General features: G+C 37.5%; 1 protein-coding gene across 1 annotated transcript; it reads right to left on the reverse strand.

Moving 5' to 3' along the window:
* Positions 1–6363: 6363 nt before the first annotated feature.
* On the reverse strand, positions 6364–12383 carry LOC123665454 (EARP and GARP complex-interacting protein 1). The gene is made up of 9 exons (XM_045599758.1): positions 12290–12383; positions 11875–12009; positions 11067–11213; positions 10285–10371; positions 9687–9875; positions 9125–9249; positions 8306–8407; positions 7219–7350; positions 6364–6552 (listed from the first exon to the last, which is right to left on the reverse strand). The coding sequence occupies exons 1-9, from the start codon at positions 12329–12331 to the stop codon at positions 6393–6395; spliced, it is 1119 nt and encodes a 372-aa protein (XP_045455714.1). The 5' UTR covers positions 12332–12383; the 3' UTR covers positions 6364–6392.
* Between the last annotated feature and the right edge of the window lie 9915 nt (positions 12384–22298).

Genomic DNA, 22298 nt, shown 5'->3' on the forward strand with positions numbered 1-22298 from the left:
GTATACATTAATATGTGTTTAAAAAAGCAGTTGTTTTAATATTACAAACAGACATTCCAATTTTATTTATTTGTACAGATACATATAGGTATGTATTATTTGTATGTACATTTTTGGAAAAAAAAATGTCTAGGGACACGGACAATTGAATACTAAGTATCGATAATATACTTATGAGTAGTATCGAGAAAAAAAATGTACTTTTAAAAGTCATCATCATCATCACTGCAGCCTATCGCAGTCGACTGCTGGACATAGGCCTACACAAGTTCGAGCCAAAAATGGCGCGAACTTATGTGTTTCGCCCATAGTCACCACGCTGGACAGGCGGGTTGGTGACTGCAGGGCTGGCTTTGTCGCATCAAAGACGCTGCTGCTCGTCTTCGGCCTATGTATTTCAAAGTCAGCAGTTGGAATCCAACTGTTGGATGGATATCCCGCCATCGGTCGGCTTTATAAGTTCCAAGGTGCTAGTGGAACTGTATTATCCCTTAGTCACCTCTTGCGACAACCTTGGGAAGAGAGGGGTTGGCTATATTCTTTACTACCGTAGCCACACAGCAGAAACTAAAAAGCACTTTTTAAAGTATCGATACGACTTTTAAAAAAAGTCGTTCCTTTAAATTATCGTACAAATACGGGACAGTGGACGTCACTGTTCACGACCACATCGCACCCACTTCGCTCACAAAATATAGGTCAGAGTTGGCTTAGATCAAAACGCGCCGGGAATTTGAAAAAACAACTGTTAATGTCAAATTGCGGATTTCATCAGAACTTGATGAACTTTCCGTTAATAAGTTAATATCTCTCATTCGTTTTGTTGAAAACGCAAAGAAAAAGTCACGGGAGTCCACGTTGAACTAAATATTACTCTAACCGAAGCGAAATGTTTAATACTCACAACCTCCACAACTGCATGTTTTTAATCATGCCGCCATATTGCGAGCACACAGCACTCAAATATGCGTTCCATACCATACATACATATAAGTTAGTTAAGGCTCCATTCGATACTCGAGGAGCAAAATATTATACCAGAACACTAGTTTGGATCGGTTACTCGGTCCAGTATTGTACACAGTTTTTACTGCCGACTTACCCACTTCCAATAACGTTTTAACTGCTACCTACGCAGATGCCACGGCAGTACTATCTTGCTATAGGGATCCCTGCATAGCATCGGAAATCCTCCAAAGGCACCTAGAAAAGGTTGGATCATGGTTGAGGAGATGGAGAATTAAAGCAAGTGCTGCAAAATCTACCCACGTTACTTTTACATGAAAAAGAGGTGACTGTCCACCAGTGACACTTGATCGAACTGTCCTATCTCAGAATACTACAGTCAAATACCTAGGGACGCACCTTGACAAGAGGCTTACCTGGAAGCACCACATAAAGGCCAAAAGAGATCAGGCAAACTTTAAGCTACAAAACCTGTACTGGCTAATTGGAAGACAGTCTTCACTCAGTTTAGAAAACAAACTGTTGATCCATAAATGTATTATAAAACCAGTATGGATGTATGGAATTGAACTATGAGGATCGGCCAGCAACTCCAATATTGATATTCTTCAACGGTTTCAAAACAAAGCCTTCAAAACTTTAAGTAATGCTCCCTGGTTTACCCAAAATAAAGAAATACACAGATACTTGGAAATACCCACAATCAAGGAGGAGATTGATATTTCCTGTAAAGCGTACAAATATAAATTAGACCGGCACGAAAACCAACTGGCTAGAACTCTAATGGATACTGATAATAGTATATTTCGACTTAAGAGATCAAGAATAGCTTCCATTTGAAGTTAAATGAATATAAAATATGAATATAAAATAATTTGAGGGATAGCACATTGTAGGATGTGCTGATTCCGAAAAGTCCAAGAAAAAGTTCAACAGATTTAATTAAAGCTGAAGGGCTGATTGTAAAAAGGTGGAAGGTTAAAAAAATCTGTGCGCTTAAAAAAGTATCTAATAAAAATGGCGTCGCAATTGACATGGACACGGGATTTGATAAATAAATTACTAACCTTACCCTACCTACTTTAATAAATTACTACCTGAGGCCGTGAAAATAACGATAGCGCTATCTATAACGATGCGCTATTTATAACGATTGGCTATTTATAACGATGCGCTATTTATAACGATGCGCTATTTATAACGAAGCGCTATTTATAACGATGCGCTATTCGTTATAACGATGCGCTATTAATAACGATGCGCTATTTATAACGAAGCGCTATTTATAACGATGCGCTATTCGTTATAACGATGCGCTATTTATAACGATGCGCTATTTATAACGATGCGCTATTTATAACGATGCGCTATTCGTTATAACGATGCACTATTTATAACGATAGCGCTATTTATAACGATGCGCTATTTATAACGATGCGCTATTTATAACGATGCGCTATTCGTTATAACGATGCGCTATTTATAACGATGCGCTATTTATAACGATAGCGCTATTTATAACGATGCGCTATTCGTTATAACGATGCACTATTTATAACGAGGCGCTATTTATAACGATGCACTATTTATAACGAGGCGCTATTTATAACGATGCGCTATTCGTTATAACGATGCGCTATTTATAACGAAGCGCTATTTATAACGATGCGCTATTCGTTATAGCGATGCGCTATTTATAACGATGCGCTATTTATAACGATGCGCTATTCGTTATAACGATGCACTATTTATAACGATGCGCTATTCGTTATAACGATGCGCTATTTATAACGATGCGCTATTTATAACGATAGCGCTATTTATAACGATGCGCTATTCGTTATAACGATGCACTATTTATAACGAGGCGCTATTTATAACGATGCACTATTTATAACGAGGCGCTATTTATAACGAAGCGCTATCTATAACGATGCGCTATTCGTTATAACGATGCGCTATTTATAACGAAGCGCTATTTATAACGATGCGCTATTTATAACGATAGCGCTATTTATAACGATTCGCTATTCGTTATAACGATGCGCTATTTATAACGATAGCGCTATTTATAACGATGCGCTATTTATAACGATGCGCTATTCGTTATAACGATGCGCTTTTATAACGATGCCTGGTTATAACGATAGCGCTGTTTATAACGATAGCGCTATTTATATATATATCTTCTCCTTCTGCTAACAGCGGCACTGACGGCTGCACAGAGCTCCGCCTCGGTCACCGGGGGGATCCCGCTCTCTGCCACACCCGACGACGACCCATGGACGGAAATTTTTGCGTCAGGTGGACGGTCAGCACCCCGTGCCGCTTTTGGACCCAGCGACTTAGGTGGGGACGTATAGCGTCCACCGTCGCTGAGCCCACCGCCGGAGACCCCAGACTCTCCTCGCACTTGTTCATCAGGGCCTTCTGAGCTTGAGCCCTGATGTCCGTCGCTCGGTCCGCACTCTCGACTTGTCCTCTAGCTCTGAGGCTCAATCTCGCCGCGTGCACTCTCGCGAGCATCTCCGCTTGGAGTACCCAGGGCAGATCGCTCGTAACGCACAATACCGTAGGGCACCGTACAGTGCCATGCTGCGCTCTATGCTGACGTAGAGACGCCGACACGGCGAGGCTTTCTCGAGCCTCGGAGCGAGCTGTGTAAATTGCGCACCTGTATTGTGGAAAATAATACTAATTACTCGATAACAATTGTAGATAATTTATTCAAGCCTCAAACCAATTCTATAATCACTTGAATCTAGATTCTCACTTATTATAGCTTTAAGTTTCAAACCATTTTTATATAGCCGATCAATAACTGTTTCCAATGCTTTTATATGTGCAACTCTATTTTTACCCCCCCCCATTTTCACGTCATCTAGGAAAATTTCTACGTTAGGTATGTTGCCTAAAAGTGAACACACAATTCTTTGGAAAATGCCTGGACTCGATGCTAAGCCATAACTAATCTATTGTACTTGAATAACCCCCTATGTGTGCTTATAACTGTATACTCCTTCGATTCATCGCGCTCTATTTGATTATACGCCTGTGATAGGTCAATTTTTGAAAAATAAGCCGACCCGCTTAATCTAAGACGTCTTCAATTCTGGGTAAAAGAAAGCGGTCGATCAGTAAATTCGGGTTAACCGTTGCCTTATAATCAGCGCAAATTCTTAAGGAACATCAGCCTTGCTCACCGGCACCAGTGGCGAGGCCCAGTCGGAGCAGTCGACGGGTTCGATGATGCCGCCCCACAGCATCACGCTCAGCTCGCCGTCGCACGCGACTATAACAATTACTAAACCTCGGAATATCTATATTTAATTCGATCAAGCAACTGTTTAAAATTGATTTCAAAAAGTAAAAAGGTACCATCAAGGATTCCAAAAGTGCTAATCGGTGGTAGATTTACGCTTTAGCCTGTAATATCCCACTACTGGGCATAGGCCTCTTTCCTCTAGGAGAAGGATCAGAGCTTAATCCACCACGCTGCTCCAATGCGGGTTGGCGAATATATTTTCTACTATGAGTAACGATCGCTATCAGGTGTACATGATAACAACCGGGACCGACGGCTTAACGTGCTCTCCGAGGCACGGTGGGGAGACCCACAAGGACTGCTCAAACACCCAGACCACGGCAAACACCTGTATGGCCAATACAAATGTTTGTCATGTGCGGGGATCGAACCCGCAACCGCCAGCGCAACAGGTACAATCCATGGCTGTAACTGATTACTCGAAAAGATTTGTATATAACAATTAAAGATTAGAATATAGATAGTCAATTACATATGTAATTTCAGTCAGTCAGTTCAGCCTATTGCAGTCCACTGCTGGATATAGGCCTCCCCAAGTTCGCGCCAGACATCCCGGTCTTCCGCAATCCTCATCAAGCCTACACCGGCAATCTTACGTAGATCGTCAGTCCAACGGGTCGGAGGACGTCCCACACTGCGTTTACCAAGACGCGGTCTCCACTCCAGGACCCGTCTGCTCTAACGACCGTCGGTCCTGCGATACTCGGCTATGTCGGTTACTTTCGTTCTCTCGCGGATAGTTTCATTCATCATCATAGCCCATTCCATTGCACGTTGATCGACTTTAATTTTGCGGACCAGTCCCTTCGTCAGTGTCCACGTCTTGGCTTCGTATGTTAACACAGGCAGGACGCATTGGTCGACATTGTAATTTAATTTTATAATAAATTGAAAACCTGTTTTTAAGTTTTCTTGAAGTGTTTGGAAAATATGTGTGGACTTAGTGTCACTGTATTTCATGCAAGATTTTTGCACAAAAAAATAATTAAATATTTTTAAAAAAAGGCAACTGACTGGTTTTCTCTGAAGAACCTGCATTCCGAACCGGTGGTAGCTTCACTTTTAAAAATAATTAAAAAAATTCCTTTGAAGGTTTTGAAGCCTATTTGAATAAATATATTTTTGATTTAGTAAATGTTTCTCACAGGCTGTACCAATCATCATTATCATCATCATTACAGCCTATACAGTCCATTGCTGGACATAGGTCTCCACAAGTTACGCCAAAAATTACGTGAACTCGCGTGTGTTGCCCATAGTCACCACGATGGGCAGGCGGGTTGGTGACCGCAGGGCTGGCTTTGTCGCACCGAAGACGCTGCTGCCCGTTTTCGGCTTGTGTGTTTTAAAGCCAGCAGTTGGATGGTTATCCCGCCACCGGTCGGCTTTTTAAGTTCCAAGGTGGTAGCGGAACTGTGTTATCCCTTAGTCGCCTCTTACGACACCCACGGGAAGAGAGGGGGTAGCTATATTCTTTAGTACCGTAGCCACACAGTACGGTGTACTATAACTTAATTAAGTTACAGTGTATGTATAAAAATGTTGGTGATTTTATCCTTATAAATACTATGATGTCATCTATAAAAATGAATCAATGATTCAAGTAAAAGATAAATATATGGAAACATTTACAACTATTAGAAATAACTCTTTATGTACTCCACAACACGGTGAACAATATTTTAATATTTTTTTTTCTAATATTATATCCTTTTTAACTGACATCAAAAAGGAGGAGGGTTTTTTGAGTTTTCTTTAATAATGCATAGTTGCTTGAGTTATTTTTTTCTATTACCTACGTTGTATTACTAAGGGTAGTACGTTGTATTACTATAAAGTAATGTAATTCAAATATGTTTTTTTTTCGTTTGCGAGCAAATTATTATTATTTTTTTAATATTTGACACTTCATTAACACATAAAACACAATTATTAATCGAATAATCCTCTGCAATTTCGTCAGGACAAGAGTAATACAAAATATCAAAGAAAAAAAAAAACGCTATATTTGCCAAAGAAACATGGCGGCAGGAACGGTCAACTAGTTAGGGATAGAAATGAAAAGCACCGAATACACGATAATAATTTATTAGCCGCCAGCTCAGAGCAGGATCTTGTACTTGAAGTGCCGCGGGACCCGCGACAGCACGAGGCGCGCGTCGTAGCTCAGCGAGGCGAAGGTCCAGGGCTCCGCGCTCCACTCCGCGCAGTACACCGAGTCCTCGTGCTGCTCGTACGACTGCAGCACGCCGTCCTCCAGCCTACGGCCGTGAGCTGGACTGTACTGACTAGCGGAGGGGGGGGGGGGGGAGGCCAACAAAATTGGTCCCACACAATTTTTTTCACTATATTTTAATTAGCACCAGGACCCGCTTCCGCTTTAACTATTAAACATCAACTTTTGGATTGATAGGTCGCGAATATCGTATCAGAAACATCTATCATTGGATACTCTTATACGTCAGATCATCATCATCATTACAGCCTATACAGTCCACTGCTGGACATAGGCCTCCACAGGTTTACGCCAAAAATAACGTGAACTCATGTGTTTTGCCCATAGTCACCACGCTGGGCAGGCGGGTTGGTGACCGCAATACTGGCTTTGTCGCACCGAAGACGCTGCTGCCCGTCTTCGGCCTGTGTATTTCAAAGCCAGCAGTTGGATGGTTATCCCGCCATCGGTCGGCTTCTTAAGTTCCAAGGTGGTTGTGGATCCTTGTACGTCAGATATATTTAAACATTTATCAAGAACCCGTAAAGCACATCTTTATACTAACAAAACATCATTAAATTGAAATTGACAAAACTAGTCAATATCTATTGAACATTTAAAGCTGACAACTATCGTCGAAACCATAGTCAAATGTGATATGGATGAAACCACTCGAGAAGACTAAGTCTATAAAATAAAAATAGATACATACACTTGGCTCAAACGCTTTCCTTCATCATCTAAGTCGCATATACTAGCCGCTGCCGTCAATAGGGCTCTAGCGTCAGAGCTCCCGGTCAGTAGGAGTTGCTCGTGATAAGTGTTGTATCTCACAGTCCATATCCTGTTTATTACAATAAAAATATATTGTACAATTTTAGGGTACGTCGGAAAACATCTTGTATTGAATAAATGTAAATTTGAAAGATGGACCGTAACTGTCTTTATAAATGTGTTATCTTAAAATTGTCATCATAAATGTAAGCATTTGTTTCCGTTTCCTGACACGGGTGGCGCCCTTTCTTTTCCTTTCGTTATGTGTCAAGCGCTGGTTGTGTAAAATTATAAATCGCATTCTATCAGAAATCTAACGTGACTTTTATTGAAATCCTGCCAAATTCCAATATCTTGCTTAAAATTTGGAGCAAATCGACTGGGAAAGTACCTTTAATAAGGAAAAGGCACTTTCCGAATGAGACGGAATATCACAGTCAGAAAATTATAATAATATGTATTTTACAAAATTACACGATAAAATATAAAATATCTCTATCAAAATTATCAACCTGTGTTCCTAAGGAAGAGGACCAGAACTTCGCTTGACGCTATTGGTAATATAAATCTGTGTGACAGACTACCAGTATATATAAATAAATAAATATCTACACAATACACACACGGTCGTCTGTTCCTAAAGTAAGCAACTTAATGCTTGTGTTATAAGGTAACAGCCGACTGGTATATAGCTACATATTTTTTTTTCGATAAACATACTTATAAATAATACATATATAAATATATAAATAAATATTTATATTACACCCAGACTCGGGGTGGGAATCGAACCCAAAACCCTCGGAGCAGAAAGCAGGGTCACTACAAACTGCCCCAACGGGCTAGTCAAGTATAAAATATTATACGAAACAATCGATTAGATTTTGTCAACTCTTTTACACAACTACTGAAGCATTGATGAAAACTTGATGTTTAAATACCATACAATGGCAGAAAGACCTAGATAAAAATATTAGGACTTACTTAGGGGTAAACCGTAGGATAGAGATAGCATAATAACATACCAATGCGAGTGATCAGTTCTGCTGAATATCGGTTGCTTGCTGTTCCTATAATCCCAAATGTTCAACGCGGCGTCGTCGCCCGCACTCGCCAAGTGGAACTGTCTACAGAAAAATAAAACATCATTTTTACCTTTAAAAATTATTTTTGATTTTATTTTATTTTTATTTTAAAAAAAAGAATAAGTTTTTAAGTTTGTAAAAGGCAATGAAGTTTATTAATATGTAATAGTTGAGATCCATTCTGAAAAATGTATTTTTATCTTAAATGTGCAAGAAATACAGTACTTTTTAATTTTATTTATTATTTTAAAGTCACAAGTTAGTATGTAAGTAGACATACAATATCCGCTTAGGGAGCGTTCATTAATTACATTACGGTCATAAGAGAGGAGGGGAGAACCACCTACGTGTTTGTCTGTATGTCAGTCCGCGATAAACATAACACAACGAAGGAACGGTTATCCATGCAGCTTTCGCTAATAGATAGATATTCGTGAGGAAGGTTTGAGTCTAAGGTTTTGTGTGAATTCGTTGAAATGTAACGGTAATTGTCAAGCTGTCTGGGAGCTATCACGAAAACGCTGTAATCCCATTGGGATATAGCAAAATAATATGTGGTAAAGTTATTCCTCGTTCATAGGTCTGTAAAATCATAAATAATATAAGCAAATCAATATCATAACCACAATTGGCAAAACACACGAGTTCATGTCATTTTTGGCACGAACTTATGGAGGCCTATGTCCAGCAGTGGACTGCGATAGGCTGAAATGATGATGATAATGATGAATATCATAGCCAACCGACCAGTCTACTTACCTGTTAGGATTGAAGTCAATATCTCTTGCTAGCTGTCGGTGCGCGTTGTCTATGTTCCAAGAAGATTTGACACAGTCTGTTCTTGTGTCAAAGCACTTTATATGTGTATCTTGTAATACTGCAAACTGCAAAAGAAATATTAACCATAAATAATTAATAAATTAACCTACGGAATCTACTTGCCAATAGTAAAGTTGAACCAGTTGAACCCTGTTAGGGCAACTCTATTTCTTTGTGCCCCATTAACTATACGCGTTCTACTATTTTCATTAGTAATAAATAATTTCTTAATACGCCCTGCGGACACCACTTGCCCCCAGTAAACTTGAACCAGGTTTATTTCGCTGGGGCAACTCTATTTCTTTGTGCCCTTGCATTAACTATATACGTTCTACTATCCTGAAGAGTAATAAATACTTTCTTACTCGACAACGCCCTGTGGGCTCCACTTGCTGCCAGTAAACTTTAATTAGATTCATCTCGCTAGGGCGATTATATTTTTGTGCCCCAGCATTAACAATACGCGTTCCACTATTCTAATGAGTAATAAATAATTTCTTACTTGACAATGTCCCTGTGGGCTCCATTTGCCCCCAGTAAACTTGAGCCTAGCGCGACCCTCTGGGGCGACACTGATCACCTGAGACCCCGTGTTAACATCACGAATACTGACATAGTTATCTAAAACTATGCCTATACGATTAGAATCCGTTGAATGCCATTCGGCGCAGCGTATCTCTTCTTCTGGTTTCTGAAAAAAATTTTTTTTTATCTAAGCTGCCAGTGCTGACATCACAGACAATCATAGAATCACAATCACAATATTAGATAAATAAACACTGGTAACATAATTGAAGGTATGATTTTCAAGTGGCCATCTCCATAATTAAAATTATCTACAAATAAAAACTGGCGCTATGAAGGATTGGATCCATCTCATTAATATTAAGTCAATTCTAATACAATGCTAGCTCCTTAAAAATAATTTATGTTTTTATCTAATTCAAACTAAGCCTATTATAACAAACGAAGTTGTCATACATGGAATTGGCGGAAAAGTGAACTTAAACTTAGCCTCTGATATATGATAGATATTAGTTTTATTAATAAAAATATGTAAGAGATTTTAGTTCTAGTTTGTTATATAGCAAATATCTTACCTCTGGTGTTATAGTTTTCAAGAGTTCCATATCCTCTGCATTTCTGCCCTGTATTGCACTGAGGTCATCCATATCTTTTGGAATTACCTTCAATATAAATATTTCTTCTTCTAGCATCTAGGCTTCAAAGCATTCACAAATCAGTGTTTTACAAAATATAATTATCATCATTACAGTCTATACAGTCCACTGCTGGACATAGGCCTCCACAAGTTTACGCCAAAAATAACGTGAGCTCATGTGTTTTGCCCATAGTCACCACGCTGGGCAGGCGGGTTGGTGACCGCAGGGCTGGCTTTGTCGTACCGAAGACGCTGCAGCCCGTCTTCGGCCTGTGTATTTCAGAGCCAGCAGTTAGATGGTTATCCCGCCACCGGTCGGTTTTTAAGTTCCAAAGTGGTAGTGGAACTGTGTTATCCCTTAGTCGCCTCTTACAACACCCACGGGAAGAGAGGGGGTGGCTGTATTCTTTAGTACCGTAGCCACACAGTACGTAATATATTATACTAGGTATATAATTATACTAGGCATTAATTAATTAATTATATTAATGTGAACCTACAACCGATACTGAACGTAAATTCTGCTTAGAAGAATACGCAAGAAACTCATCTTACTCTTTTAATTTTTTTTAAATGTTTGTCTTTAGCTACTACTGTTACATCAAAAAAGCTAAATTTCTTTGCAAATGAAACCTCAAATTGAAATAAATTTAATTTTACAGATTAGCCAAAGCTACCTTATCATCAGTTATGTTACTTTTAATTGAAATTTAAAATCACCTCAGTCGTTGGTAGTTTAAATATTGACACACCCATTGTACATTGAGAAGTGTCTGGATCATACGCATTGTGTGTGGTCATTAACGTAGCTGTGTCGTGCGGAGAGCAGCGGAGATGCCAGATTTCTCCAATATCATGTTTAAATACCTGAACAAGCAACAAAATAATTAAAAATATTGCATCAACCATTATTTATATTGCCATGTTTAGCTAAAAGGCAGTAAATTTTAAAAATGTATATCTATGAAAATTGAGTACAAAGTTTTGAGTTTGAACTAAATAAATGGTATTTTTTATTTTATTTAGGTCGGGGCAACTACAGTCGTGGGTACATCGGCTTAATTGTTTACAACTGCCAGAGGCATGACGATTGTTTGGTGGCTGTGCAACAAAGCTAGAATAGCATTCTGTCTCTTTTTCCATCACACGTCACGCATTTATGTTTTAAAATATTACAAATTACAATGAAGCGTCACTCAAACGGCGTGCACACTGCACGGTGTTCACCGCACCACGTGACCGCACACATAGCAGTGACGTACAGGGGCGTTGACGTGAACGAAAAGTTATGACATTATCGTACAAATCTCTTACCATTAAAATTCGGCTTAGTTTCCTGACCTGTATATAAGACCATGATTTGTATCATCTTTCAAATAGCATTATTCACAACTGGTGAAACAGGCTCTTGGAATAAATGTATGTCAAAACTTAAAGAAGCAGTACAACAAATGTACTGAAGTATACAATGTTTACTGCCTTTTACCAAGCATGGAAGATTATTTAGTAAAACAATAAATAAACTTACTTTTGTATGTAAGGCTCCTGTATCTTCCTCGAGTTCAACAACATGCACTTGGTTCGTGTTCGGCTTCAAGCTTTGTGTGCCGATCAGGAATCTAATTGCGTCGCTCTCTCCATATTGAGGAGATAAGGCTCTAGTCTGAAATTGATCATTAGCACTCAATGCTGTTTTTATAACGATTTACACGGTGCAACTTGCAACGATAACAAAGTCCTTGCGGGATGTAATGTGTGAGGGATAGGATTGATACAAGATTACCTTTACTTGCTTTGTTTACTTCAAATAATTATTTATTTTTACAATTTCTGTTTCCTAGTTAGGGCCGTTGAGTGTGAAACGTTTGTTTGTTTGTTTGTTTATTATAGGAGGTAGCCTTGTAAAATTTAATAGTCATGTTAATAGAAATATAAATAAACACCTGATGTTCAAGTCCGTAAATTATTGAGTTTCCTTCTTCCATTGCAAGCAGTTTTCGTAACTTTTACGGTTATGAAATTAATGCAACAAGCAGCGGTATCCTCACAATTGATAAATATTGATGTTAAGAAAAATATATATTTACAACATTCGGTATAATACAATTCAATATTAAATTACGATCCTTTTATAATTTACATTTTGTTGTTTTGTTTTCTGCCACTATCAGAATTCTGAATGACAATTGACAACGTCATTGACTTGACAAATTGTCAAATTGAAGTTGACTTATTCCATTTCACCATTCTACGTAGCATTAATAGTTAAACCACCATAGTCTTTTATTATGTACCATTGAAAATCTTTAATTTAAGAGTATAAGGGTCTGTTTCAAAAGTCGTGAATTATGCACTTTGAAGGATGACTCTATCGGATAGTTAAGAGCTTTTGATTCCTTATTATTGGTTACAAGCAAATTTTACTATATTTATGAGTTATTTCTATTTGTACATATATCTTAAAGTTGTAGTTTTTTAATAATAATTAACTGAGGTAGGGCACAGCAAGAATTTCCTGTTCAAAAAAAAAAAAAAAAAACCGGAGCAGTCCGACTGGGGTAGTTTGGGTGTGTTGTGGGTGTTTTCAAGCAGTATTGTGTTCCTGTTGGTGAGTAAGGTGACCAGAGCTCCTGGGGGGGGGGGGGGATTGGGGATTGGTCGGCAACGCGCTTGCGATGATTCTGGTGTTGCAGGTGTCTATAAGCTACGGTAATCGCTTACCATTAGGTGAGCCGTACGCTTGTTTGCCTACCTAGTGACATAAAAAAAAAAAAAAAAAGAACCTGCGTCAGACGGAAGGTGAGGGGTTTGCGCTTACGGCGCATCCACCGCTCAAGGACCGGGCGCAAGGCAGCCGTTACGCGTGTGCCATACGGCTGCTCCGCCAGGTCCTCATAGTAGCTAACATATGCGCCAACCTGCAGTAGAGCAGCGTGGTGAACTAAGCTCTAATCCTTCTCCTACATGGAGAAAGAGGCATATACCCAGCAGTGTAATGTTACAGGCTGAATGTATATCAATGGATAATATGGTCCAAAATTTTTCCATGTATATAGTTTTTTGTAAATGAATTAAATATAGAAGGACAATAGCGCAAAAAATATATGAAAAAATAGTATTCATTTGTACCTAAGCTAGTAAGGGGCTTTTCAGTAAGCTATTGAATTAAATTTAATTGTTGATAACGATAAGTGAGATAAAAGGTGGTTGATTTTTGTTTGTACCACAACCTCGGCACTAACGCCGAGTTGCACAAAAAGAAATTAAAATTTAAGTAGTGATTAAACTAATTTGATCGCAAGAATTGTATGAAATTCTAGTGATTAAATTAGTTTAATCTCTACTTAAATTTTAATAATAATAATAATATATTCTTTATTGTACACCAAAATATAAACAAACAGTAGTAATTACAACAAAAAGATGTACAAAGGCGATCTTATCGCTGAAGAGCGATTTCTTCCAGATAACCTTTGGGCACAGGACATGATATAGTAGTGACGGATAGGAAGTGTACAATATCCTTAAGGATGAATAAAAAAATAGTGTATAATAGATTCCTTAATTCATTCACATACACATACAAGTACAAATATCCATGCATAAATAATCAAAATAGTATTAATATACGTGTATAATTGTAAAATATATATTGATAATATAAAATATGCATGTTAAAATTCTGAATATTATTGTATGTTAAGGGACATATAGTACTTCTTTAGACGTTGCTTAAAACAGGCTGGAGTAGAAGCACGTCTTATTGAAAGCGAAAGAGAATTCCAAAGGCGGACAGCTTTAGCAGTGAAGGAATTAGAATAGAAGGAGGATTTATGGGAAGGAACTTTTAGAAGTAAATTGGAATTAGATCTAAGGGAACGTTCATGGGAATTGCAAAGATACGTGAACCGTTCTTTAAGATATTGAGGGGCATCAGGATTGAAAAGTACACAGTAAAGTAGGGAAAGTACATGAGTATTCCTGCGAAAACGAATCGGGAGCCACTTGAGTTTCTTGCGGAAATCGGAGACGTGGTCGTATTTGCGAAGGCCAAATATATACATTATACAAAGATTCTGGAGTCGCTCAAGCTTATTCAGTTGCTCCTCTGTAAGATCTAAGAAACATGCATCTGCATAGTCAAGAATCGGCAAAAGGAGTGATTGGGCTAGTGCAATTTTAGTAGGTAAAGGAAGAAAGAACTGAAGACGACGAAGTGACCCGACGGCTGCAAATATCTTTCTACTAAGTTCAGTTAATTGAGGTGACCAGGAGAGAAACTGATCTAGAGTTACTCCCAAATTCTTAACATTCTTACTGTAGTTCAGAGTTGTATTGTTAAATACTACAGGTGGTATAAGTGACCAGTCTATACAACTAATCAACTTTGGACTACCCACAATAATGACCTGGGACTTTGAAGGATTGACTTTTAAACCGAACGAGTTGCTCCATTTGTAAATGTTATTTAAGTCATTATTGAGTTGATTGATACCTGAGGGTAAGTCAGCCAGCTTAGAATGGGTATAAATTTGAAGATCGTCTGCATACAGGTGGTAGATAGAAGAAATGTTTTTGCTGATTGAATTAATAAATAAAGAAAACAAGAGAGGAGACAACACGCCACCTTGCGGGACGCCGGCAACGACGTTAGCCCAGTCAGAGAAAGTATCTTGAACTCGCAACCGTTGCCGGCACCCATACAAGTAACTGTGAAACCAATCAATAACCGGTGGAGATATATTAAAGGAACGCAAGACAGAAAGCAAAATATCGAAATCCTCAGTGTTGAAGGCATTACTGAAGTCAAGTAATGCCAAAACTGTAAGACTTCGGTTATCCATAGCATGTCTAATGTCGTCAGAAATTTTGACAAGAGCAGTAACCGTGCTATGGCCCCTCCGAAAGCCGGATTGGAAAGGATTTAAGAGGTTGTTTGAGGAAAGGAATGATGTTAGCTGTTGATGTACAAGACGCTCTAAAACCTTGGACAAGAAAGGTAGGATGGAGATGGCGAAATTCGGAAAACTCAGATGGATTAGGTTTTTTGGGTAAGGGAATTACTAGAGCGTTTTTCCAGCAGGAAGGAAAAGTACTGGAAGAGAAGGATTCGTTAAATATGTGTGTTATGATAGGAATGATGTGATCAATGATAGGGATAATCATTTTACGACTAACGGAGTCACAGCCCACTGCGCTAGAACAAACTGCTAGTACGTTCTCTTTAACACCACACTCGGATAATTGATAAAAATTAAAGGGCGAAAATTCAAATGGAGTTTGTATGGCTGAAAGGTGTGCAATAGTATTTGACTTGGTGGTACCATCGATAGTACACGAATTTGTGAAATGATTATTAAGACCATTGAGGTCAAAAGAATTAAAAGGTACAGTGTCTTTGATTTTGCCAACACCAAGCGATTTTAAAAATTTCCATACCTTAGCAGGGTCTGTTTCTTCGAGTACAGATTTATGAATATGGCGTCGTTGTGCGTCTCTACATGCCCTGTTGCAGCGATTACGAGCTATCTTATACCTTTCCCAATTAGATGAACTTGTATTGGACTTGTATTTGGCTTTGGCCCTGTTTTTTTTAATTTTGTTTCGTGCAACTCGGCGTATGAGTTCTGTCTGATGGACTTTTTTTCCCACAGTTTCCGTAATGAAATAATAATTGTGTTTGGTCGCAAACTAAAAAAACCGACTTCAATTACTTCGACAAGTAATACAACGTAGGTAGACAAAAAATAGTCAAGTAAATACGCGTTATCAAAGATTACTCCAAAAATTGTAATTAGATTTCAATGGAATTTATATGTGACCATATGATGAACATTAGCTTTCGATTAAATTAAAAAAAAATCAATAAAATCGATAGACCCAGTAAAAAGTTATGCGGAGTTTCGAGAGTTTACCTCGATTTCTCTGGGATCTCATCATCAGATCCTGGTTACCTTATCACGGTACCACACTTAGGATATCTCCTTTCCAACAAAAAAAAAATCAAAATCGGTTCATAAACGACGAAGTTATCCTAACATACATTAAAAAAAATTATATATATATAAGGTCGAATTGAGTAACCTCATCCTTTTTTGAAGTCGGTTAAATTATTGAAATGAGCTCTTGCTGCCAGCGACATGATTACTGTTATTGAGGGTACTTGCATAATTTGCAATCATAGGGAGAGATATCATGTGTTAACGCTGTGTGACTGTGTAAGATAGAGCTGACATGGAAAGTTGATATACTAGCTCCGCTGTTAGGGGGACCCTAAGTGCAGAATCTGCGGGAGAAAAATATTGCATTGATCAAAGGGCACAAATATCCTTACTTATCATATTACATTCAATCACTGCGCCCTGGAGTACAAAATAATTTAAACCGCAGGTAATTACTGAGACTCGAACATATGCTTAAGTGATTCATGTGGCATCTATCGTATTCGGGGAAAATGAGCAACACATATGAGTTCACGCCATTTTTGGCGCTAATTTGTGGAGGCCTATGTCCAGCAGTTGACTGCGATAGGCTGAAGTGATGATGAAGTGATGTGAATTAATATTGGTATTTTTCCGTTTTATATTAGAAAATTAATTTGACTCCATTTATTTTAGTTGGTTGCATATATTGTTTTCTTATGGTTACGCGAATTTCACTCATTATAATGAAACAATTTTTCGGATTTCATCTTGGTTTACCATGGTTGCTGTAAAGTATTTGAAACGTTGGGCATCTAAAAAACTTAATAAACCACGATAAAATTCGAAATAGTTGTTTCATTACAATGATTGCATATAGTTAAACGAAATACTTAGTACTAAGCGTAATCCTGTAGCGACATCTATCACGCGGCATATAAACTAGAGAAAACTGACGTATCCTACATCGCGCTATCAAAGTTATCAAAGTGATTGAGATACAAGAACCCGACAACAATCGTTGGGGCGGTAGCCCGCCAGACACAACACCCGTCTGGTAGGAGACTCCCTTTGCGATGTTTTTTTTTTTAATGTCACTAGGTCGGCAAACAAGCGTACGGCTCACCTGATGGTAAGCGATTACCGTAGCTTATAGACGCCTGCAACACCAGAAGCATCGCAAGCGCCTTGCCGACCCAATCCCCAATCCCCCCAGGAGCTCTGGTCACCTTACTCACCAACAGGAACACAATACTGCTTGAAAACAGTATTATTTCGCTGTGATCTTCTGTAAGGTCGAGGTACTACCCCAGTCGGGCTGCTCCATGTTTTGAGCAGGAAATTCCTGCTGTGCCCTACCTCAGTACCCAGACTATGTACACGATTTTGCAGTCTCAATGTGTTAAGGACTGTTAATTAACTATGTATGTCTTCTATAACTAACTACTCTAAACCCTCTGGCAAACCTATAAAAAATATTTAAAAAAAAATTAAATAAGTCATAGTCTCTTATATTCGGAACATAGAAGTGCTTTTTTATCAATTAAAATTGCGATTCCTCTAGAAATTCTGTCAGCATTCTTGTGATCATTTCATGAGGGTTTGTTTTATACACCAATCATTAGACATGTTTCTTTAAGTTTGGTATTGCGAATACACATTACACTATTAATTTAACAGACGACTCTAAGTTATATTATTGATTTCTTTGCTATTTAGGGTTTTTCCTGAAATGCATTAATAAAACTCAGCAATTACTAGATTTGCATCTAGATTATAGGCGTTTTAAGGTGATTAAAGAAAATTGCTTGCCGTTAAACACGCAAAAGATTTCATTAAGGCCTATTTATGGCGATATTTTTCACATTTATGTGTAAATATCTTCATGGTTTCAAAAAAACAATCTTCGACGTCTTAAAAGTTTAAGCGTTTTAGGCGTTAAGTTTTTAGGTGTTAATTTAGATATTTGGCTTTCTTTTAATAATTAAAAAATAATACAAGTATATTTAATGGTCATATACATGCAAATGCTTACGTCACGTTACACACACACACACACACACACCCACACACACAATTTTATTGGTCGTGTAGATCCTTTATATACATAAATTATTAAATTATAAATAATTTACTATAGATTTTTAGTTATACAAATAATTAATTAATGAGCACATTATAGTACCGGTTCTAATACTGAAATTCATTTTTTTTTCATATAAGACGGTTCGGTTGTTATCGCAATTTTATAATGGTGGAGTATTTGATAACTTTAACACCCTTTTGTACTCTAAACATGCCTTTAGTCCTTAACTGCTCATATTCTTGTGAGAAAATGAATTGCATAAACAAAGCTAATTTACTGATAAGCTTGTAATTGTATCCGCGATGTATTTAACATTTAAACATGATATCATAAAAATATTTTCTTTAAACAATATAATACAGCAAAGAGTATGGTAGTAGGTCTATTTGGACATCTTTTAGTATGATAATATATTACTAAAGAAACCTTAAAACTGTAAATAATCATGCTATGACATGTAGCAATTGTAGTATCCTAACACACGAATTTTAATTAAAAATTAACCGTGTTTGAGAAGGTCGTGGAAATATCCAGCTGGAAATAAGGAGGACCCCAACTGGGGAAGTACCCCAATCTTACATAAGATCAATTTTAAACAATACTGTTTTTAAATTTGTGCTGTGTTATTGTGGTAAGAAAGACAGTCAGAGGTCATGGGGAGAGTCGACAGTGGGGTCGGTAAGGTGTTTGTGATGCACCTGATGTTGCAGGCGTCCATAAGCTACAGTTATCGCTTTCCGTCAGACGGACCCTTCTATTGCTTGTGACTCTAATGGTATAAACAAATATTATTATTCTAATCATCCTTGTCGTAGTTAGTTGAAAAATTACTAATCGACCACATAAGAGATTCTTTGAAAACAATAGCGGATATACCAGATATATACGCCGGAACATGCAGAGATAGCCGTGGGAACGTCCTGAAAAATGTTGATTGTGTTTCACTATCGGTTGTGACGAATTGGCGCCGTCGACTAATATGGTATTCTGCGGATTTAGTACGAAATAGAACTGTGGCTAAGTATTTTTTTTATGGGGAAAGGATAGCTTTTCTCGCGATTTCCTTATTTTTTAACCGACTTCCAAAAAAGGAGGAGGTTCTCAATTTGACTGTATTTTTTTTTATTTTTTTTTTTTATGTATGTTACATCAGAACTTTTGACCGGGTGGACCGATTTCGACAATTTTTATTTTAATCGAAAGGTGGTGTGTGTCAATTGGTCACATTTAAATTTATTTGAGATCTAATAACTACTTTTCGAGTTATATCTAATAATGCGTTTTTACTTGACGCTTTTTTCGTTGACCTACGTTGTATTATACCGCATAACTTTCTACTGGATGTACCAATTTTGATAATTCTTTTTTTGTTGGAAAGGGGATATCCCTAGTTTGGTACCATGATAAGGAAACCAGGATCTGATGATGGGATCTCAGAGAAATCGAGGGAAACTCTCGAAAATCCGCAATAACTTTTTACTGGGTGTACCGATTTTGATAATATTTAATTTAATCGAAAGCTGATGTTTATCATGTGGTCACATATAAATTTTATCGAGATCTGATAACAACTTTTTGAGTAATCTTTGATAACGCGTAGTTACTTGACTATTTTTTCGTCGATCTACGTTGTATTACTCGTCGATGTAATTGAAGTCGGTTTTTTTTCGTTTGCGAGCAAATACAATTATTATTTTGAAATTATTATTCTAAAAAGTATTAAAAAAGTCAAAAACATGTCTGAAATCGGTAGTCGTGTAGGTATATCTAGACACGCGTCAGCGCCAATAGTTACTGGTACAAGTTTAGCTCATAAGTGCAAAAGAGTGAATCATTTTTGAACACAGGTCACTGATGCATGTCTATAAGATTGTAGATCATTGCCACGAGAAGGGAACCTGTTTTATTTCATATTTTAATTTCTATTACGTTTTTATCAAAATAAATTATTCATAAATAATTTAAGATGCTTTCGTATAAATTATTTTCAAGTGGAGATACTATTTGCAAGACTCAAGTATACATACACTCTTAGTCTGATAAAGTTGCTTCTTGAAGTCAATTAATTACTTTATATAAAAATCATTTTTCGCTCGCGGCTTCATCTGCGTGGATTACCCACACAATTTTGGTTATTCTGTTTTCCCCTTAAATTATAGCATAACATATGTAAGTCAGTGATAGCGTAGCATCCTCTTCGTGATAGAATTTTTAATATCGGCTCAATAATTTTTCAGTTTATTCACTGTAAATATTTTGAAATAGGTACAATCTCTTCTTTATAATATTAGTAGGCGTACTATCACAGTTCAGAGTTCGTTTGAAGCATTTGTTTTTAGAACACTTTTTTTTTGTTTTTTGAAGCACTTTGTCAGTCTAGTTCAGTTCAGTTTAGCCTATTGCAGTCCAATGTTAGACAAAGGCCTCCTTAAGTTCACGCGATTTCGTTTGTCGAACGCAAAAAAAGTTTGTAGGGTAAATTACATATAACGAGTTATCTAGAAAATTAAAAAGAATATTTTGAAATAAATTCAGTGTTTTGTTTTGTGGAAATCTATATAATCCCATTTCCTATAATTTTATTCCCAAAACGACCGTAGAATTTCGAACAAGCACAATTTTGGCTGAGGTAGGGCACAGCAGGAATTTCCTGCTTAAAATATGGAGCAGCCCGACTGGGGTAGTACCTCGACCTTACAGAAGACCACAGCTAAATAATACTTTTTTCAAGCAGTATTGTGTTCCTGTTGGTGAGTAAGGTGACCAGAGCTCCTGGTGGGGATTGGGGATTTGGTCAGCAACGCGCTTGCGATGCTTCTGGTGTTGCAGGCGTCTATAAGCTACGGTAATCTCTTCCCATCAGGTGAGCCGTACGCTTGTTTGCCGAACTAGTGTTATAAAAAAAAAAAAAATTAAAAAATTTCGATCCTCCAGTAAAACGAACTGTATTTCGTGTAAAGAAACTAGACTATGGTGTGTATCAACTGATATTAGAAATATGAGTGAAATATAATTAGGTCATTATTTATTTAATACTTATAGCTAACCGAGATAGATAACGCTTGCAATGCTCTTCGTATTGCAGGCGTTAGCTTGCAGGCTGACTGCTTGTTTGCGTATCTTATTAAAGATTAGCTATGCCTGCGACTTCGACCGCGTAAAATTTAACAAAAAAGTTATTGTTCAGTTCGCAGAGTTATAAAATAATTACATTTCTAAAATAAAAGTAGCCTGAGTTATTCCTTATTACATCAGCTATCTGCCAGTGAAAGTCCAGTCAAAATCGGTCGAGCCTTTTCAGAGATTAGCAGGAACAAATATACAGACAGACAGACAAAAATTGTAAAAAATATTATTTTGGTATTTGTACCGCGTATACATCCATATGCATTTAGTAAAAAGCGGTTATTTTAATATTACAAACAGACAATCTAATTTTATTTGTTTGTATATATATACTGTATATAGTGTAGATGTATAGATATAGATTGAAAATATGAGCACGATATATCTGACTAATATTATAAATGCGAAAAATTGTGTGGATGCATAAATGAATTTTTGTTACTCATCTTTACAGAAACTGTAGAGCTTATTGTAATAAAACTCAGTATGTCAATACGACCGCTCTACTAGACAGTCGCGGGTTCGATTCTCGCTCGGAGTGTATATTTGTGTTTATACAAATATTTATTTTCAGTCTGGTTGTTGGTCCTTGTGGGTCTCCCCACCGTGCCTCGGAGAGCACGTAAGCTGTCGGTCCCGTTTGTTATCATGTACACCTGATAGTGATCGTTACTCATAGTAGGGAATATATCCGCCAACCAGAATTGGAGCAGCGTGGTGGATTAAGCTCTGATTTATCTCCTACATGGGGAAAGAAGCCTATGACTAGCAGTGGGATATTACAGGCTGATTTTTTTTTATGTAAATAGCTAGAGATTC

Source organism: Melitaea cinxia, chromosome 24, assembly GCF_905220565.1.
Source record: "Melitaea cinxia chromosome 24, ilMelCinx1.1, whole genome shotgun sequence".
In the NCBI taxonomy this organism is placed as follows: domain Eukaryota; kingdom Metazoa; phylum Arthropoda; class Insecta; order Lepidoptera; family Nymphalidae; genus Melitaea; species Melitaea cinxia.